This window comes from Dermacentor variabilis, chromosome 4, assembly GCF_050947875.1.
Source record: "Dermacentor variabilis isolate Ectoservices chromosome 4, ASM5094787v1, whole genome shotgun sequence".
NCBI lineage: Eukaryota > Metazoa > Arthropoda > Arachnida > Ixodida > Ixodidae > Dermacentor > Dermacentor variabilis.
In genome coordinates this window covers 47,335,039-47,355,722 of record NC_134571.1, presented here as the reverse complement: position 1 = coordinate 47,355,722, position 20,684 = coordinate 47,335,039, and the positions used below count along the sequence as shown (strand labels likewise).

The 20,684-nt window shown below is 47.0% G+C and overlaps 1 protein-coding gene across 1 annotated transcript in view; it reads right to left on the bottom strand.

The window, feature by feature from the left end:
• The window catches only part of LOC142579064 (relaxin receptor 2-like), a 172,473-nt gene that overhangs the window by 36,282 nt on the left and 115,507 nt on the right, over positions 1 to 20,684 (bottom strand). The window contains exon 2 of the mRNA XM_075688887.1: positions 4,715 to 4,867. Coding sequence (XP_075545002.1) covers positions 4,715 to 4,867 — 153 coding nt within the window. The remainder of the gene's footprint in view (positions 1 to 4,714; positions 4,868 to 20,684) is intronic.

Genomic DNA, 20,684 nt, shown 5'->3' with positions numbered 1-20,684 from the left:
ATAAATAAAACGCGCGAAAAATGAAAAATACCACGTGACTAACCGGCGCTCGCGTACCGTAGCGCCACAAGGTGTCGCGTTGTCGCGGCCGAGATGCGACAGATCGCCAACTCCGGTAGAGCTGCGGGGAAGTTCAATGCCTCGGCGCATGTCACATGTCTTCAGGTCACGTACTTACACTCGAATGTCGAAAAAACGCCATAATTAGCATATCGCGCTGTAATGAATCATATGCCGTGCTTCTTAAGAGGAAGCTTTAGCTCGGGCCCAACTCTGACGCGGCCTATTCAAATACATGTAAAACGCAAAAAACGCTTTCCCGAAAAAAATCCCTGGCCGATATTATTTAAATTCGTTGCATTTGTGAGAGAAAGTGAAATTCTAGTGGCTGTGGGAAGCGGAATTTCGATTTAGGGCATGAATGAATCTGCTTGCAAGAATTTTCAAAACTGCGAAAGTTTGAAAAAAATAGAAGCATGAAGTTTACCATTTCATAGCTCTGCATCAAGAAAGATATCGTGGTTCTGTAAACGGCATCCATTAGATCATTGAAAGCGGACAACTTTTATATGACACTTTACATGTTAAGTGAATTTGTTACGCTGTTTACAAGGGTTTTACAGAAGCTGTATTTCCATATTACAAATTTTTTTAAAGATTCATGTGTAATATATGAATGTTGTCCACTTTAGATGTTCTATTAGATGCAATTCACAGAATAGCATTATCGTTTTTTGTTGCTGAGTTACAGAGTTGTAAACTTGATAGTTTCGTTTTTGAAAATTTTCGATTTTTGCCAATTATTAATAAAAACTTTATGACCTAAATAAAAAATTGGATACCAACAGTCAATAGAATTTAAGTCCTTCTTTCAAATGCAACAAACCTCACGAAGTTTGGTGCAGCGGTTGCTGAGAAAAACGAATTCTCCTTTCACATGTATTTAGATAGGAGCATCCGAGCTAAAGCTTCCTCTTAAAGGTCATCTAGCTTTCTGCAGTGAAACGTTGTCCTTGGTATTTGTAGTTCGGTGGATGGCTAGCTCATTTCTAGTTGCTTGATCTGTGAGAAAGTAACGAAATCAGGCGGCTTCTGTGCATGAATAGCAATAACGTACAGTTTTTGTTATCCACACTGAACGTCTCGCTTTTTATTTTTCATTCTTAATTTTAGTGAACACCATGAGTCGGCGCTGGTTTTTACCATCACAAATCTATGCTATCCCCCACGGTGGCTCAATGACTATGGCTTTCCGCTGCTTACAACAAGGTCGTGTGTTGGATCTCCAGAAGAGGCGACTGCACATGATGTGGGTGGAATGCAGAGGCACTCGTGCACCGAGCCACGGCGTCCGAATTAGAGAACTGTATTACTAAGATCTTGATGAGGGCTACTTGGTTCATACTTAGAACTGAGGTGAAACTTCCAGTTGGCAGTCAGCGCTTGTCTGTGGTATTTGTTTCCTTGTGTCCTCGTCTTTTTCGCGCTGTTTCACCTCAGTTCTTAGAGAACTGTAGGACTCCGTCGTTAGGCAATATCCTGTCTGCACAGGCCAGTGACGAGAGAGCGCACTGTTCTAGACTACGCTTTATGTGCCCATACTGCGTATACTACTTCGTCGTCTTGTGACACCAACCAAGGCGTACACGTGCAATACGTGTATGACTGAACGCTTGTTTAACAACGCATATATGTCAATTAGACGCTACGCAGTGTGACACTTAGCGTAGTTACTCATAGTCATTGACACCATACTCAGCGTTCTGATCGTTAAGTCTGTGAAAAGCTAAGTCAACCCGCATATTTCGCCACATACGGGACAGCGCTTTCAGCGAGACGCGTCAAGGAGCCGTGTAGTAAAGCACACTGAGGCAACCACCTCCGGGAATACAGGAGAAATGTGACGCCGAAAGGAGGAGAAATAAACGCGACTCTCGCAGCTTTATTATTGCCTACGGCTGGGCCGAAGAGGAAAGAACATACTCTCCGTTGTGTCCTGTCACCCAGCAAAGCCTTTTTGCCGTCGCACTTGGTTTAATCAGACGGCGCGCTACGAGCTGCATCCTCGCGGGACAATGGTTCGGCGAAACGCGACATGAACAGGGCAGGCCCGTTTACCTTTCCTAACGAAAACTATGGCAGCAAAAGCGCCGGGTCGTTGCGCAGCGCGGCACGGCGAACGCGGCGAGCGCAGCGGACCGTGTTCGTCTGCAGGTCAGAAGACAGCCCGACGTCGGGGCACGGTTAGGGGGGGAGGGGGGCCGTGTCGTGCGCCCCCTTACCTCCCTTCCACTCCTCCGAATGGCTCGAGTGGGAGATGTAGGGACCGTAGTAAGGTGTATTATTTTTCGAGGCGCTCTCCCGGCAATGAGTGCAGTTGCGAGTTACGGCAACATGAGCTCGTCCGAAGAGTAAGTGCGCTTCGAGATTTATGGGATTTTTCGGGGGCAGTGTAAAGGCCATTTAAGATGTATCCAGTGACCTCCACCTTTTTCTACTTCGGCCTTCTTTTCATGCAGGCAATAAAAATCCTGGTGTGCGTTTGTATGTCTGCGTGTTTTTTGTGTGAGTGGATACGTGCCTGTAGCACGCACGGTGCTGGTGAAAGAAATCACTAAAGAAGACTGTTGACATTGAATACGACAGATCGTGCAGATGCCGTGCCTGACGATGGATGGTCAGGCTTTTTCTTTCACACGGTGTAAATTGATGCTTTTTTACCTATTTTGCTGAGCTCTCTACGTTCAGTCGCAGAATCTTTGCAGGCGTTGTGTAAAAAACGCAGTCTGCAGCTGGTCTTGTGGAGACTCGTCAATTTCGCTGATCCTTCGAGGCCTCTCCAAAGAGCGTTTGCCAGCGTTAATGTAGCCTGTGCCATTGGTCGAGCTGAGCATTGAGCCCCACACCTCTCGAACTTGAAGCCGGCACTTTGATCCCCTGTTTTAAACGTGAGCAAAGTCGAAACCAGGAAAATTATACGCATATTAAATGAGGAGAGCTCACGAAGATGATGATTTGTGTGATTGGTAACGTAAGTTCCATGCATAAATTATGGCTGTTTGTGAGACGGGGTGCTGCAAACACCTGGAAACAAGACGAGGCAAGTAAGTGGCGAGGAACTGTGACACGACGAAATAGAAGCGGACCATGATCATTATGACGCTGACGATGATGATAATTTTTTCAACAATGGCACAAACCCAATGTGTGGGATAGGTCATTAACCGGATGCTAGACACATCCTACAGGAGCTGAACGTTCACCCCACAATAGTCAAGACGAAGTTCTACAGCATCCCTCGAGAGCAGTGGGGGTGCATCCCTGTCGCCCCGATCCCAGGAAATATCCATCCGGAACACAACGTGGGAAGACGTCAGGCGCGTACGAAGGCCCTCCTGAGAAATGTTCGTGAATGGGCTTCGGAGAACAGTTTCGTAGACGCAGCGCACCACGCCGATCGATGGGCCCTCGCTGCGGTTAGCGTAGACCATGAAAGTCAAGTGACGAACTCAATCTCGATTCGAACGACGTCCTCTGAGATCGCAGAGCAGGCTGCAATAGCGATGGCCTTATTGAACGACAAGAGGACAATGATCTACAGTGAGTCGAGATCAGCCGTTCGGACATTTGCCAAAGGAACAATATCCGAGCTGGCCTTAGGGATACTTGGAAGCAAGGAGATCAAACCACACGCAGTCATCTGCAGATGACTGTGTGTGGTTTGATTTCAAGCCAACATGGGACAGATTGAGGGTGCCCCGGTCAATGAGTCGGCACAGAATGCTGCGCGAAAGATCATCGACCGCGTAGCTAACGGGCAGCGTGATGTTGGGGGTACAGACAATCAAGACTCTCCTTTCTCGTACAACGACCTTACCAAGCACTTTTACTTGGCTCTGAGTACCCACCCCCTCCCACATTGTAAACTCAATAAACCTCAGGCTCTAACAATATGGCTTCTACAGACTGGCGCATACCCCCCCCCCCCTACTTCATCATTGGATTTACGCCGAAGTTCAGACAATAAATGCATGTCCACTATGCAGTGACTTAGCGAATTCAGATCACATGCTCTGGCGGTCTTCCACGTTACGCGGCGATGAAAGCAACACTTCTTCACGCTGGCATGCAGTTCTACGCAGCCCCAACCTCGAAGAACAGTTATGGGCTCTCCAACGGGCCCACGACGCGGTGGAGAGGCTCGGCCTCTCTGTCCCGACATTGGAGCAGCACGTTCCGCGCTCACGCGCGCCCTAAAGTTCATCCATCCATCCATCCATCCATCCATCCATAATAAAAAAAATACATATACATCTACGATACTTTCTCTTATTTCCGTCTTCTTTTTTCCTACCACTCTAATTTTAGCCAATATTCCATCGCACGTATGCATTATTGTTTTCCAGCACAAACAACAAGAACAATCACAAGATTTTGCAAGGCTGTCATACACAAAAAATAATTAAGTGCGTCTTCGGCGAAACGGTGTAGGGCCACATTATAGAGCAATTACGTATTTCCCTTCTGCACACACGCATTTTCTTTAAAAGCTACATCAGGAGCCCATTAGAGCAAATACCACATATTTTGAGCTATGGGCCTATTGCAGTAAGAAACGGGCCCCCTCTGAACGGCACTGAGTGTCGAAATTGCGCAAGTGCGCACTGGAACACACGCCAAGCGAACCCGCACAAGCCAAGTAACTAAGGCTTACTGCAGTCTTTTTCGTCCTCGCCTTCTCTGCAGTCCGGGTATCCATCACAGTGAAGCCGCCTCGGAAGGCATGAGGAGGAGCTGTTGCCGCAGGGCACTTGACCAGGCGGACAGCTCGATCCGGCCTCCATCTCCTCTGCTCCGGAGTCAGCCGCTGCGGAGAAGACAAGGTCAAGGTCAAGCCAAAGCCAACTCTAGCCAACCTATAGTCTGCCGAGACGGTACCTTACTATCATCAAGCACGCTATCAGCAATTCCCTTTTTTCCTCGTTGATCAAATAAATCCGGAAACGTGTTTTTTTTTTACACGTACGGTGTATTTAGAGAGATCAGCTGACAAAACCCACTATTTATGTGATCTGAAACGGTAGAGAGCTAACACAGAGAAAGAGGAAGCGTATGCGTAGATAATAAGACCGCGAGCAGCGAGCCAAATGCAGAAAGCGAATGAAATAATTTGGTTATGCTTTGACACCATCATGATGGCTCTTTGTCATCGCTGGAGCCACCTATCGGCATGTGAAACTGAGCTTCTACTGTGCTGTGCCCTTGTACCTTGTTGGAGCTTGACTCTGTGTCCGCGCCGATTAGTGAACTATTTTACTGGTGAAGGAAGCCTCTCGTAATTAGCACATTCTGGACAAAGTGAACCCACGTGCCATATAGTAAGGTAGCAGGTGAAAAGAGGTCATGTGTGCTGTGATAACCGCTTTCCCAATGAAGTTATGGCTCCTCCAGTCGTCGCCTTAAATTCATGTACTTCTTACATCCAACCCTCTTTTCTTTTGCACGCTATGTCCTTGAAGTCATCGCATGAAAATAAGCCAACAGGAGGAACTTCCGGAAACCATCTTTAAAAAACAAATTAACGTCTTAATAAAATGGTCGTCGGTGAGCACGCCGGAATGATCACGTTTCGCGTTATACGTGGCATTATTCAGATCAACGTTACAAGAGAACGGAAAAGCTTCGCCACCTTCTCTTCGTGTTCCTGGAAAAAAAAATAATAACTGGTGAAATAGGATATGTCTTTTTCAACCAAACGTTGATATGAAGCGATTCTTCGTTGACTACATCTGTGAGTGGCAATTTCTTGGTGCATCTCTATGCGTTATGAGTTATAAAATTCGAGCACGTACCAGCGCTTGCTATGCGAAAAGAGGTTTTGTGTAGGCATAAAGTCAGCCCTGAGTGAATGCCGTTCCTAAACCTTTTCGATGCCTATAAATACCCAGTGAGAGAGAAGTCATGCGCAAATTCCACTTCCACGCAAGGCAACGGCGGTTATGGTCATCTGGTATTGGCGCTGTTAACCTTCAACCTTTTTCTTCGGTTGTCGGTGCGAAACACCCACTCATTCGGAATAAAAGGCAGTGTTTTTGACAGTAAGCCTTATGACAAATGCATGCTACGTTGCCTTCACCGAAATCGCAATCGAAGCGAGCTCTTCGTCTTACGGCTCGGTAGAATAAGCTTATACGTGAGAGCGTTTTCCTTGCGACCTTTCAATAGGAGTCGCAGGCCATTTTATTTCCTCGACTTTTGCCAGTATTCCATGGAACACCCCAGTGCGAAGCTATGTGACGGGAGGCCTACGTTACAATGCTTTACGCTGGCGGGCGTGCTATTTCGCAATACCAGCCTTTTGTTTGAGAGAGCTTCTTTATAAGGAAGGTTTCTTTTAATTTTCACATCGATTTATTATTGCTGCAGCACTTGCTATCTCAAAAATGTGTTTGCTTTATCCATAGTGAGTACATCCTATTCGTTACGCCGATGAGGACAGTGCCGGCTTTCATCGCCGAGTTATCGGCGTTGCTGTGTCGTCGCCCGTACACTTCATCTTTGTACTCAAACTCGTCGTAAGGGAAAAGAAAACTTTAACAAACACCACCACTGTGTTGGTTACGGTGTGGAAAGTGCTAGTAAAAGTGAATCAGTAAACCCCATTAAATCAGCCGATATATCACGGCATTTAAGCCACCTGCTAATGTCCGTGAGCGCATCTTAGTTTTGCGCAGTAAAACAATGAATCCCGACACAATGACTGTGTATATGCAGTCGTCTCAGGTATTTCTATGGCACACGCATCCGCTAATACAGGCATGAGCGATATTCAATAGTTTGTTCAGAAGTGCTACACCTAAGTTGTTGCAATACATTAGGTGTTACATACGAATGTCGGCAATACACACGGTAGGTAGCAGAATGAGCGCTTACTTGCTTAAAATAAAGCTATCCTTCCCAACCAACAGTTTCGAACTAACGTCTCTATGCGAGTGCTCGCGTGCAAGTCTGATGTGCTAACCAGAGCACTTTCACGCCGTGTCCGCGCTTGGTTATTCGTTTGAGGTTTTTCGCGACACAAAGACTGCGAGAATGATGACATTTGTGCAGGAATTTCGGAGGCGACAGGTGAGAGCTCTGCAGCGGGTGAGAACCTCGTCGCGTCCATTGCAAGGTTGTACTTGAGAGGTTGTTTGAGAATATGTTGCTGTTGCAAGAAATTACTTTTGTGCCGTAGTAAGAAACCTTCGGATTTTTTTTCTCTGTTTGTTGTCGTCGTATAAAAGTAGGCGTTGCTGTCGTTGTTATTGTCACATTGTTGTGTTTACCGTTGAAGTTTTTTTTTTATATTGTTATCAACTCTATTCAAGCGCCTGTAAGAAGGCGCCCTGTTCTCCTCTTTTCTTGCTTCATAGATGTGTTAATAAAAGGAAAATGAGACATCCACCCAATCGTAGCAATTGCTACAAAGGAAACCCATACGGCTTCCTCGAACGACAAGTGTCGCAGATGAAAAAAAATCCGTCCTGGTTCGGGACTCGAACCTGGGACCACCGCCTTTCCAGGGCAGTCACTCTTTTCTCTGAGCTAACCAGGCGGCTAACCATAAATGTGGCCGAAGAACAAATTTAACCAGAACATGAAGAAAGAAGACTATAGTATCAACAGTTCTAAAGCTCACGTACAGACAACAAGATAGTTCCTTATGAGCAATTCGCAAGCATTTTAGTGTACATGTTGATGCACGTACGGCAAGCCTTGTTGTTGGAAAACACAGCGCACATGAACAACCACAGAAGAACCATTGGAATATGATAACAAAAGTTAATAAGGAAGCACGTATATCTGGAAATGTTGAAAAAAATTAAGCAGTTCCACAAATACGAAACCATAATCAAAGTTAGAATCATAGGACTTGGAGGTTTTTAGATATTCCTGATTATTCAAGAAACTGTACTAATGCGACTGCTGCGCTGTGTTGCAAGTTTATTGATGTCCATGCACCCAGGAATTATTTTAGCAATATTGCTCTCCTATTGAAAGCATGTACTTTCGCAAAAAGCCTCTTCCGGTCAGTATTATAATTTTTGCACTCTGTTATATAAGAGATGTTCTATATCTCCTTCTGCCTCCTAACAAGATCACGCAGCGCTGTCGGTTTTTCCTATCTTGTAAAAGAATAATTTAGTACGGGCTGTGCCAAGCCCAAGCCTATGAAGTGTTCTTACTGATGAGCAGCTGGTTTTCATAGGAATATATGGTAAATGGACTGTTAAGGTCTATCGATTGTAACCTGGAGCTTTCTGCACCGTTTGTGAATACTCTTTCTCTAGATATTGGACCAGAGAGTCACTACGGCGGTTGTTATTGATCTTGTGTTTCTCGTCATTGTTACTGTTGTCATATGCACTAGAAATGTTCCTTTCAAAATGTGGCCTAGAGCTTCCACGTGAGCACTATATATCCGAAGCGAAAACGTAGCCACCAGAACTCGCAGCACTCGGCGTCGGCAATGTCGCCCGAGCTAAGCTTGCGTGTTTGTACAGACGTTCAGCCACAGTACTCCGCAACCTCTAATTTCAGCACACCTCCCGTCTATCCCCACGCATAAGCTAGGGTGGCTCACTATAGTGCCAAATCTCACTAAGTGAAGATTAAGTTCAAGCACCTCGATCTTTCTGGAACTGCGCTCAATCATCTTTTTTTTTTCTTCCGAAAGGCCGAGCTTCAACTCGATACGAGTTGAGTATATTGCACTGACGAACAACAAACAGTTACGAACGAACAAGGTGCATGAGTAATCAACCCCACTTTCTTATTTTCTTCAGCTTCAATCATGCTTTAGTTACGCCTGTAAATAAGTAAACTGCGCACGTCCGTGCTTTAGCGCCAATATAAATCGTGTTTTCGCAATTGCGTAGCCTATTTTCAGCTCACAAGAACGAAACAGAAGAAATAGAGAAAGAGAGTGACAGAGAAAGGAAGCTCTTGCCAGTCACAACTCTGAGCCTTTCTTGCTAGCGGTTGTCAAGAGCCGATAACCGCGTCACTGACAAATGCGGCGCGACGTCGTTCCTTCATCTCAAGAGTTAGCCGTGTTCGTTGTCGGTTCGCTCCGTGAAGACCGCGAGCTCCGGGCTTGTTTCGCGAGTCAGCGATCCCGGCAGCGCCGTCTGAGTGACAGCTGTTGCGAAGCTCGTACTCCTCCTCGTGGCTCCTTCGGCAGGAAGCGCAAGAAGTGGGCTCGGTATACGGCCAGACGAAGAAATACGGAATCTAATTGAAAGAAGGCGCAGGCCGGCGAGGCAGCGTGGTACCTTCGTGTAGGGTTGGCGGAGTGGCGGCAGATGTGAGAGCATGGCCGACGGTGCGGCGAAATATCACGTCATCCCCCGCCAAAGACGTCGACGTGGCTCGCCGCTCAACCCAAAGTGGTTGAAGCAGAACAGAAAGCTAGCCTCTGTGGTTGATGAAGATTCAGGGTAACTAAGTGAGTCTCGCTCGCCAGGATGTCGAAAGTTTGGAGCAAGTTTCGTGAAAAGGAAACTTAGCAGCCACCCGGAAGTAGCAGGAGCCTACATAAGCAACCGACCCATATTGTGTAAGCAGAGGGTTTAGTTGACTTGCAGCATAATGCGCGTTTTTTTTTTTTTCTTGCCGCTATACTCGTCACAAATGCAAAAAGAAGTCGAGTACACATACGTGTACACCGTGAGAGATGAAAATAATTAGGAATGAGAATGAATCAATCAATGACATTTGATTCCGAATGTTACTTCGTTCGTGCCATCAACTGCGATGGTACAGCATTGTCACCTGACGTCGGACGAGGGATATCCCGTTGCTACCTTTGACACAAACCACATCGATTCAATATCTATTTCATGATTAGATTTAGCTTGCGCATCGAACGCTTCACTTGTGTACAGTCGGTTGTTTTGCAGGCATTAGTATTCATCGTTCAATAAAGAGACCTTCCCGGAATAATTACTCTATTCACAGTGGTTTGGAACAAACAAACAAAAAATCTAACAACGTTATTTGGAAACTTCCTGATGCGTGAAGCGAAGTGGAAATTTCATTCTGTTTCTCTTCCACATCTTTCTAGCGGACCTCTGGCGTCATTGCTTTCTCAAGTAAGCTTCCGTTCGACTCTCTCTTACCCACACAAACGTCTGCCAACCTAAACAAACACGGACAAACCTTTATTTTTCCGTGCTAACCCTCGTTTCATCTTCTGCATCGGTCTGCTGAAAAGGGCGGTCGCCTAAGAATAGCAAAAGCCAGCGTGGGAAGTGTCAAGGGCGTCAGCGACAGGGTGCCGCCACCGGGGACACGTCATAGCGACAACGGCGCTGAAAGATTTCTTCATCAGGCGCCGCGACGCAGGCAGCTCAAGGGGCACCGTGGATGCTCGAACGTGATGAGCTTATGGTACACCCCGAGCGCGCGCCTTTGTTAATCACACTTAGCGCGTCAGTGTCCGTGCGTAGGCTCTTTCGCTTGCACTAATTCAGCGCGGACAGCGTCTTTGGGCCGACGCGCAGACGGGCCCGCCCTGATCCTCCGCGAAACGAAATAGCGCTAGGCTTGGCTTTGCTCAGTTCATATGAAACCCGTTTTGATTTAAACGTCCGGTAAACTATCCGACAGCGAAACTTTCTAAATGGCCTCGAATTGAAATTCGAACAGAATTTGGACACTGTCAGTGTAACTTCATGGGTCTTCAACGTTGCAGCGCAAGGCCAACACGGGTGAAAATGCGCACTGTTCATTTTGATAGAATTGGTTCTTCGGTATAGCCACTTTGATCCTCCTAAAGTAAGTATGTATATACATATATATATAAAACCAAGGTGATCACATCAAATACTGGCGCATTTTAGTAAAACATCGAGCTTACGAACATTGAAATTTTTGTGCTTTCTTGTTTCTCAACATTTACTTGGCCGGTATAACGGCAAATGCTTGACAACAACGAAGAAGGAAGCGCGTTTTTTATGCTCGAGAGCGACAGCCGTCTTTTTCTGGGCAGCCGCTTACGTTTGGGCGTCGCATTCACCAATGATTATGCATTTCTGATTGGAATGGCTGATAGCACCGAGTGCAATGCCTGCGGTGTCGAGGAAACCATAGAACACCTACTGTGCTACTGCCCATCTTTTGAAAATGAAAGGCAAGACCTCTGCACAGCTCTCAATCAGCTAGATGGAAAGCCGTTCACCTCGAACAAGATCTTGGGACCATGGCCTCGCATATCGCAGCTACAAAAGGCCAGAAAAGCGCTGCTGCGATATTTGAAAGCGACCTGATTGAGTCAGCGTCTGTGATCCGGACTGAGTGACCGACTGATATCTCCAGTGGACTTGCTCTTCTTTTGATCTTTCCGTCCCCCTTTCCCTTTCCCCAGTGTAGGGTAGCCAACCAGGCTCAGTCCTGGTTAACCTCCCTACCTTTTATTTATCATTTTATGTCTCTCTCAAACAACACCGGTAAAGTAAACACCTCTCCACGGGCAAAGCCTTAGGGCATGCTGGAAGGCAAAGGATCTCATCGAGAGCCGATCATGATCCTCTTCCCCCATGGGGCATCTCTAAATCATGTATTCGCTACAACACGGGTCGACAAAGGAAACGCGGACAACAGGCTCTCGGACATTCCACGCCCGTGCAGGCAAGGCGCAAGCCGCGCGTGCGCCCAAGCGGCGATACAATATATAAAAGATGCAGGCCGGGCAGTGATACACTGCTCTTGTAACGCACTCCATCTTCTCGCCGGAGATGGTCAGCACATCTCACCAACCATCCCCGCCCCCTCCTCCTCTACGCCCCCACCACCACTTTACCGCACAAAATAACCGAGACGCCGTTTTACCCTGCAGTCCCCGTTTGGAAACTTGCGACACCCCTGGCGCCAGACGCGCCAGCCGCACAAGGGGACACGAATGGGTGCGCTTTCCTCGCCGAATCAGTGCGGGGTCGCGCGTTAGGGAAATAAGCACGATTTTTTCTTTTTTCTTCTTTTCTTTTTTGTACTTCGCTGCTATCCGCAATGCACTACCGGGCTCTCCGAGTGCCGCAGTGTCCGTGCATTTGCACAGACTCTGCATAAGCACGCGACGGCGAGGCTGTGTAAACTGGACGCGACGACGCCGACACGCAGCGGCTGGAACCCAATGCGGGCGAGAGCAAGGCGCGAAGGGCAACACGGAGAAAGATTGTTTCTTTACGGCTTTCTGCGTCACTCTTCGGAGGCGGCCGCTTAACGAAGCGTGACGTCGCTCACCCTCTCCGCTTGTCTCGTTCGAGGATCTCTCTGCAAAGGAGAAGCGCGTCGAAGGATGCAAAGCCGAGCGGGGCGTGTGAAAAAAAGGAGCAGCGTCCGCGATCGCCGCCCGCCTTGCTTAGCGAACCATAGCGAAGAAACTGTAAGGAGTCGAGGAAAGAGTGAAGATGGGTTGAAGTGTAGTTGTACGTGCAAATTATGCAGAGTGGCTGCCGGAAAATAATTAACATCACCAGGAATGCGAAAACTGATTTTACAAAGCCGCGGCCCGATCTCATTTCCGTCGACCGGAGGTCGGTGAAGGGGAAAAAATATCGTTCAATAAGGGCGAAGTCGAAGGAGGCTGGCTTCGTATGTTGTGATATAGGGGGATCGCTCGTGGAGATCAATTTGAGATTTACGTCGCCGAAAGGAAAGCTGACCTAACGAAAGAACGGTTGGCTATCTCAAATAAGGTTTCTTTTTTTCCTGTTCTACGGGCACGAAAAACTGCCCCAGTCTGTTGCTTCAGACGACCACGAAAAGATATAGGAGCGTCTTGTGCAATCCGTCTCGAGTACACTATACGCGTACGAAAGGAATTGTTGAAAACTTTGGGAAAGTTTAAGCCAATCAACTGCTTTCATTCTTTTCTTCTTTTGCTTTCTTGATAAAACCAATTTTGGAAAGTAAATGTTATTCGTCGCAGTTTAGGAAGGGCGCCACGTTATTGTCATCAGTGCCGTTGACAAAGAGCGATTCCTTGCATAAGCCGTTGACATTTGAAACTGCTTTTCGTTTTACCGTCGGGTGAACTTCTTAAGTTATAATCATACTGTCTACTCTCTTTGTTTCGAGTTTGCTCTCTGTCGGAATTTTCATTAAATCTTGTGAAGTCATAATTTTTGCTGTACACATGACATTATGCGTTATGGTAAATCTTCAGTGTCAGCTCCGTGGATCGTACACTAAATTAAGATGCATTTCAAAGATAAAACATATTTCGTAGATGGCTTCATTTTCGTCTGTGTTTGCGCAAAATTTAAGCTACCATCCTTCTTACCTGTTCTTACCTGTTCTTACCCGTTCTTACCTGCACACTGTTCCTAACTATGTCCTATTTCCGATTCTTGTCCAGCAAGCCATGTAAAAGATCGTCCCGGAAATTAGCTATTGTCGTCACGTTTTCGCTCGTATTCCTTTGACCAGAACAAAAAATGCATTTCTGGTTTATTCCTTTCACTCACCAGGTCATATAACGAACAAACGTCGAACACATACACAACTTTCAAGTTTTCTGAACCGTTCGAGTGGCAGGAAAGTCGATTTTGAGAAAATGTACGCGCAGCCAGGATTTCGTTTGTTCTAAGGCTGCAGACAATAGTTAACCCAAAATATTTGCAGTAAGCTTGAACGCGCCATTTCGCCCCGAACACTACTTGGTAATTCTCGAACAAAGTGCGCCACGAATCACATGAGCACCTCCTCCCAGAGATCAGACAAGTGCACCATCACATATTTGATGAAGGACGCGATATAATATGTCAGTGGTTGCCTAGTCACTGCAGTATACATGGCAATGATCGAGCGGACGCAGCTGCCTCATCTGCCCATGACGGTGTCAATTGCATTGCCATTCCTCTTTCGAGAGCCAACGCAGCGAAAAAAACTTTCCGGGCTTGCGCCCGACCTAACATTAACTTTCATCGCGCACATGTACTAACCTTAACTTTCATCGTTTTGTCGTGCACTTGTGAATTCGTGCGAATTCACAAGTGCACGACTCCATACCATGGACCCTAATTTACAGCTGCGTATTCTGCACGACCTTGCACGACGTAACTGCACCCTTCTAGTCCGTTTCTGGCTAGAGTAGCGTCTTCAAATGCCCACTCCTTTCTGATCGGAATGGCCAGCAGCCCACTTTCTGACTTTTGCGAGTGCAACGAAACAATCGCGCATTTTCGTCGTGAGTGCCCTCGTTTCAAACCGCAAAGAGCAGTCCTCCCAGCCACCCTAGACCAACTGGACAAGCGCACAATAACAGAAAACAACACCCTTGGAAACTGGCCTACGCGAACATCAGCGCCATCCGCTACGAAGGTGCTGCTGCATTACTTAAAGGATACCGGACTTTGCGACAAGTTGTGACTTCACACTGTGTGACGTACGATGGGACGGTGACACTGTAACACTAGCAACGCCCACGTGTGTGCGCGTGTGCGTGTGTGCGTGTGCATGTGTGTGCCAACCTGAAGGCTATGAACAAACATTAACAGCATGTTCTATAAGTTCCTCTTGCAGTATCTGCACGAAACGGTCCTGCATGCTTATATTTTAACTCATACTGAAGTTAACCCGCATGGCAACCCAAGCGAATAAACAACAAAAATATTTAAAAATATAAGAAATCGACAGATTGGTATCTGGAATAACGATACGTCTCACCACGTGCAACGTGTAACACAGTAACGTTATCGGTATCCTCATCTATCAGTTTTCTCTCTCTTAACCCTTCCCTCCCCTCTCCCTGTGTAGGGTAGCGAACCGGACGTACGTCTGGTTGACCTTCATACTTTTCCTTCCTTATATTCCCTCCTCCTCCTCCTCCTCGCTCATCTGCGAAGTTTGACGCTCATTGCCATTTTCTCGTGGGATATATTCTCAATATATACAGACATCGTGTTGCACTGGGTATGCGCCCGAATAGGGAACTTACTGCTGCCTGCTGTCTGGCCTAGTAGACAGCTTGCGCCACTGTGTATGTGCAAATGGCCACATACTCTTTCTTGCCGACTCCCCCAAAATAGATATGCCGATGTGAAACAAGAGGTACGAACCTTTAAATACATTTAGATAGATGTCGTACTTCTCTCTGAATACACGTGTCATCAGCATTATTGATTCGAATAGCATCATACGTTGTCTTTGTCCTGGTGATGCATGTAGCTGCAGGCGACGATTGAGGATGTGCTCGGGTCGCCCCCAACTGTGGCAAAATCGTTCACTAAAACATGCTTCGCGTCAATTAAATTCCGAAATTGTGTATGATATGCGTTAATTTTTTATTATTTTTTTTTACAGCGCTGTGTATACCTGTCTTTCTTGTCCCGCTGATAAGCCCACACTGCTGAGAAACGATCCACTAATTTTATTTCAGTCAGAAGCCGTCAAATTAGGTTACTGTACGTACGTGGTGCGGCAGAACACGTACACAAAAGAAGCAACACAAAAACATAAGAAGAACAGAAAAAGAAAAGAAAAAGGAAAGGTGATATATGGACCGAATGGTTGAGTTAAGGCGACATGCCGCCTAAGAAGCCTCTTGTTCTCTCTGTTCCATATATAGTGATTGGGCCATGCCACGCTGCGCATATGTGATAACTTGCTCGGATTGACGGCTTCTGAGAGAAATAAGTTTAGTTGAACGTTTGTGCCGGTGCGAGTTTCTCTCACCTCGTCTTTATCTGCGTTGCGCCGTATGTTTCCTTAGTAATAATTTCTGTAGTTCCACAAGAGTCGCACATGGGTGCATCCCCCATTCCGACACGGAACTAATAGAAACTATTGAACGCATTTTGTGTCTTTGTCCCCGCTCCGATGTAGAGTGCGAACCTCTGCTGACAACATCGAACTGGCTGGTCTCTAGACAATTTTCCTAAACGAAGATTCTTGGACCACGGCCGTGCGCGCTAATGGCACAAATAACCACAAAACGTTATTGCAGTATCTCAAGTCGACACGTCTTGGCGGCCATTGAAAAACTCGGCACAGACCTTCAGATGTGCGCAACACTGTTCTCTCTCTCTCTTAATCCCTATATTCCCTCCTCCAGTGCAGGGTAGCAAACCGGATGGGCTTCTGGTTAACCTCCTTGCGTTTCCTCCTCTGTCTCTCTCTCTCTCTCTCTCTATCTATCTATCTATCTATCTATCTATCTATCTATCTATCTATCTATCTATCTATCTATCTATCTATCTATCTCTATCTCTCTCCCTCTTTCTCTTAGTCACAATGACCCAACTAGCTGAAGTGCAAACTATCCCGTAATCCATAAACAGGAGTGCTTGGTGCATTCGCGAAAACGCGGCACTCCGAAAAGGCCAGTAAGCCGCCTACGCAAGCCGGCACAGACAAAAGGAAAGCCCGCCGGTCGCACTTGTCGGCGAGGGCGGCGGCAGCGAAGGGGGGCGTGGGCGAGCAGCGTGGCATTGAGTGGGTCTCCCGCAGCGACGACTCTGGTGGCGCGGAGAAAACGCAGGCCCCGGGCCCGGAGCCGCGGGAAGCCCATCCGAGGTCGTGCACCCCTGAGCTTGACCAGCGGCTACCAGCAGAGGTTAACGAACGACGCGCCGGCGACCAGCGCAGGGCGCCGCGACGTCTTGACGCCTTGCGCGGAGCTCGGAAGCTTACCGACAATATAGGGGCAGCAAGTTGAAGGCGACGCCTTCGACAGGGGAGGGTGCCGGCATCAGACGCACGGGTAACGTTCACTAAGCCCGTTGAAGTACATTGTCTCGATCGCGCATGAGTTACAGAGCATTAGGTCAAATGGAAACAAATGGCGGTCTGAGTTCCTCTCCATTGCATTCGAATACAACGACCTAGTTACCCAGTGACGAGTGATGCCAATAATTACTAGATCTGTAGAATTCACAAAATGTTTCGTTCGTGAGTACTCTTTTCCATTGGCTGCTTGTCACCTCTAGTAATATGTCCAGCATCAAGATTGGTCACGATTTGCTCTTGCAAACAATTATAGCGCAAGGGCGTTTTGTGAATGCGGTCCTGCAAGGAGGGCTGTTCTATTGTTCCTCTCTGATCACCTATGCAGATTGAACAGAATCATCAAGGAAGGATTAGAAGGTGATAATGCAGCCGGTTCTCTTTGCTGATTGAGTGACACAAGCACTAGCTTTCACTGCACTTCAATGAGATGCTGACAAGGGATACAAAAGCCTTAATTCAATAACGTGACAAACATCTTCGCCTCGTTTCATATATGAATGACGCGTTAGAAGAATGAACGTACTTCGTATTTAACTGTGTCTAACTCCTCACTCTCTTCATGCTTGATTTTCTAATCTTATGACATGTATTCGGATTTTATGTTATTTCTTTTTATTTGTGTTAGTTTAGTGTTTTATTAGTGCTGTGGGACGAGGAATAGCCTAACTGATTGTAGGATTACTAAGTGTGCTTACTTCCCTTTCTCTTCAATAATAAAAAAAAACATGATCAGTTACTCCAATGAGCGAGCCCATGGTTACTTTCAGATGCACTGACAGGATACTTCTTATGTCGCGATTACAATACGCCCAAATTGATCTGCTTTACTCAAGAGTTCCTTTTGGTGTCATCGATCCCTCTGCAATTTGACTCCTTATGGTGATGGTCATGGCAGGTGCGTTTTCATGCGTTTTGAAGGAGTCGGCATTTTGAAAGAGATATGGGAGGGGGGGGGGGGGCTTGATTGATTGTAGAGCTCGCGTATTGCGTCGTCCGCAAGCATTAATATAGTAGATGTCATTCGCACACGCGAGCTAATTCAATCGCTGACGCAATCCCTCCTCCTCCTCCTCCTCAACAAAATTAGAGCGTTCAGCTGTTCTGGAAGGAACCCTTCACGTACTGGTACGTGAAGGGACGTATTACGTGGCTGGCTTTGCAAAGATCAGCTTCAAAGTTCTGCATCGCAGTTGCTCCCAGCAGCTTGAATGCAGATGCGTCGTGGCCCGGCCGTAGTGGCTAAGCGGCTATGGTGTTGAGCCGATAAGCACGAGGTCGTAGTTTCGATTCCCGGACAACCGGCCAGATAATAATGACAAAATTAAATATAAAAGCTCGTGCAAGTGGATTTAGGTGAACCTAAATGAACCCAATGTGATCAAAATTAACCCGTAGCCCTCCGCTAAGGCGTGTATCTCGGCCCACTGTGCAATTGGGTGACGTTAAGCCACACAATTCAATTCAGAGGTGGCGTGGTCTTTGACTGGAAACGACCCTGAACTGTCGTAACTGCTCTTTGTTTATCTCCACCGCCGGCTATCTTACTTAAACATTGAAGGCAGTGACATGGGAAATAATGCAGTCGTTCTACATTCCATATTTACTGCCATTTGTATATACTGGCCTGGTGGGACTTAGAAAGGTTCTTCGGAAAGCGACTTTAAAAGCAACGTTTAAAAAAACAAAACGGAATTTGTTTTTTATACCTGTATATATAACCAACCGCCTTTCTTTTCCTTTCATAATAGACCTAATCTTTGTCTCTTTTCTTTCTCTTTTTTTCCCCCTATGCGCTCTGTGTACTTTTCAGGCTCCCTTGAAAGCAGTGAATATTGAAGCAATCCCTTGGCTGACTTGGCTTAACGTTATTAGTTGTACTGATTCTGGGCTTTCTTCCTTTTGGAATTTACTTGATCATCAAAGCACAAGGCACGCTGATAATAACCTTCAATTTTTTTTTTCCATACGCGGACTGTGATCCAGAAAGCAAGATGTGGTCAGGTCGCAGTAGACTGCAGCAATTACATAATTTCGTGGAGACGACGACGAAGTGCCTTCTTCTTAGAACGCTTCTATCTGTGTTCTCTGGTTTTCGACGAATTCTTCGGAATTTCCTGGTGCCTCGGCTCCCGGTTTTGTGGCCATGAACGCGGAGCCTTCCAGAGGCCCTCCTGGCCAGCGGTCATCAAGGCCGTCCCTCCCGAGGAAGAGAGGAAGCGTGCTCAGTGACACCGAAGACACTGAGCTATACTCGATGTCGGATGAAGACTCATCGGATGATAGCTTCATCACTGTCCGCAGAAAGAGGGCCAAAAGGAGGACTGTCAACGCGAACCCATCAACGCAAGCGAGCACGGCGACGTTGAAGTCAAGGCCTGAACGCTGGCCTCACGCCATCGTGTTCGTACCCGAAGAGCCCTCAAACAACCTCCGACTGCTAAACAGGCAAGAACTATCTGTTCTCTTGGAAGGGGTCGTGCCGAATGAAATTAAGGATATTCGGATAAATGCACGCAAAAATGTCCTCGCAATCGATGTTACCAACGGGAGTGCGCTCGAAAAACTGAAGCAAATCTCGGTGCTAGGGCGCATCAAAGTGCGTTCATATATCCCGATGGATGACGCATCCACAGCAGGTGTCATTTATGACATCGATGTCGCCATTCCCAACGCGGACTTGCCTATCCTCGTCAAACCAGCAAGTGAGGGTGTTGTCATCACGCGTGTGAGCCGCCTTGGAACATCGCGCTGCGTCAAACTGATCTTCAAAGGAGATTGCTTACCAACACACGTCAAAGTCGGTCACTTCCGACACCCTGTTCGGCCCTTCATACCAAAGCCTCTTCAATGCCATCAGTGCTTCAGGCTTGGACATGTCAAGGGTGTCTGCCCAAACTCGATACTATGTCCCCGTTGTGCTGAACCTCATGCGGAGGAGACGTGTCGGGCTACTGTCCTAAAGTGCGGCAACTGTAATGGTTCCCATGCTGCCTCGTCTAGGGACTGCCCTCGCATCAAGAAAGAGGTCGCTGTTCTCAAGCAAATGGTTCGGGACAATTCGACACACAAGGAGGCTGCTGCAACGATCCGGCGTCGGCGTCGGCGTCACCGAACCGCCTCAAAAAAGGCAGAGCCGCGAAAGGAGAGGGCCGCTTCCATTGTAGCACCCACTTTCTCCAATCAGGCCAAAAAGGGGCTGAACAGCACAAGGAGGTCGCCTGAAAGGAATTTGTCTCAAGAAGAATGGCCTGCGCTTCCAAGCCAGCAATCTCCCACAGAACTACAGATTGTCAAGCCCGCTCGGGAGCGTGCTCCTGCTGCTGATGCCACGCCTAAAGCAGATCGGCAAGTCCTTTCAATGCTGCGTCCCCTCATAGATGCCATTCGAGTGATTCTGTCGAACCTTGGAACTACGTCTGCTCAAAATGCACTGAAAGTACTGGACGCCTTAAACCCAGTGCTTGAGTGCCTCGAATAGAGACATGGCCAGCCATCGCCCATCGTTTCGAGAGGAAGTCAAGGCAGCGTCAATCATACAATGGAACGCAAGAGGACTAAAATCACGCCTTTCGGATTTTCGTCAGTATATATATACTCATTTGTTCCCAGTCATTGTCATATGTGAGCCTAATGTGTCAAAACCAGTCAGATTATCGGGATACGAAGCTGTTATATCCGCAACAACTAATGCATGCAGCAAAGTCATCGTTTTTCTTCGTCAAGAACTGACATATGTTCGCCAGCCGATTCCGCCTCATGATAAAAATCAATACGTTTGCCTAACAATTAAAAAGGGCAAACTCATGTTTACACTTGTTGGCGTTTATGTATCGCCTTCAAGTGTTTTTGATCCCAAACGATTAACGAACATCTTGTCTATGTGCCCTGCCCCATATGTCATCATCGGAGAT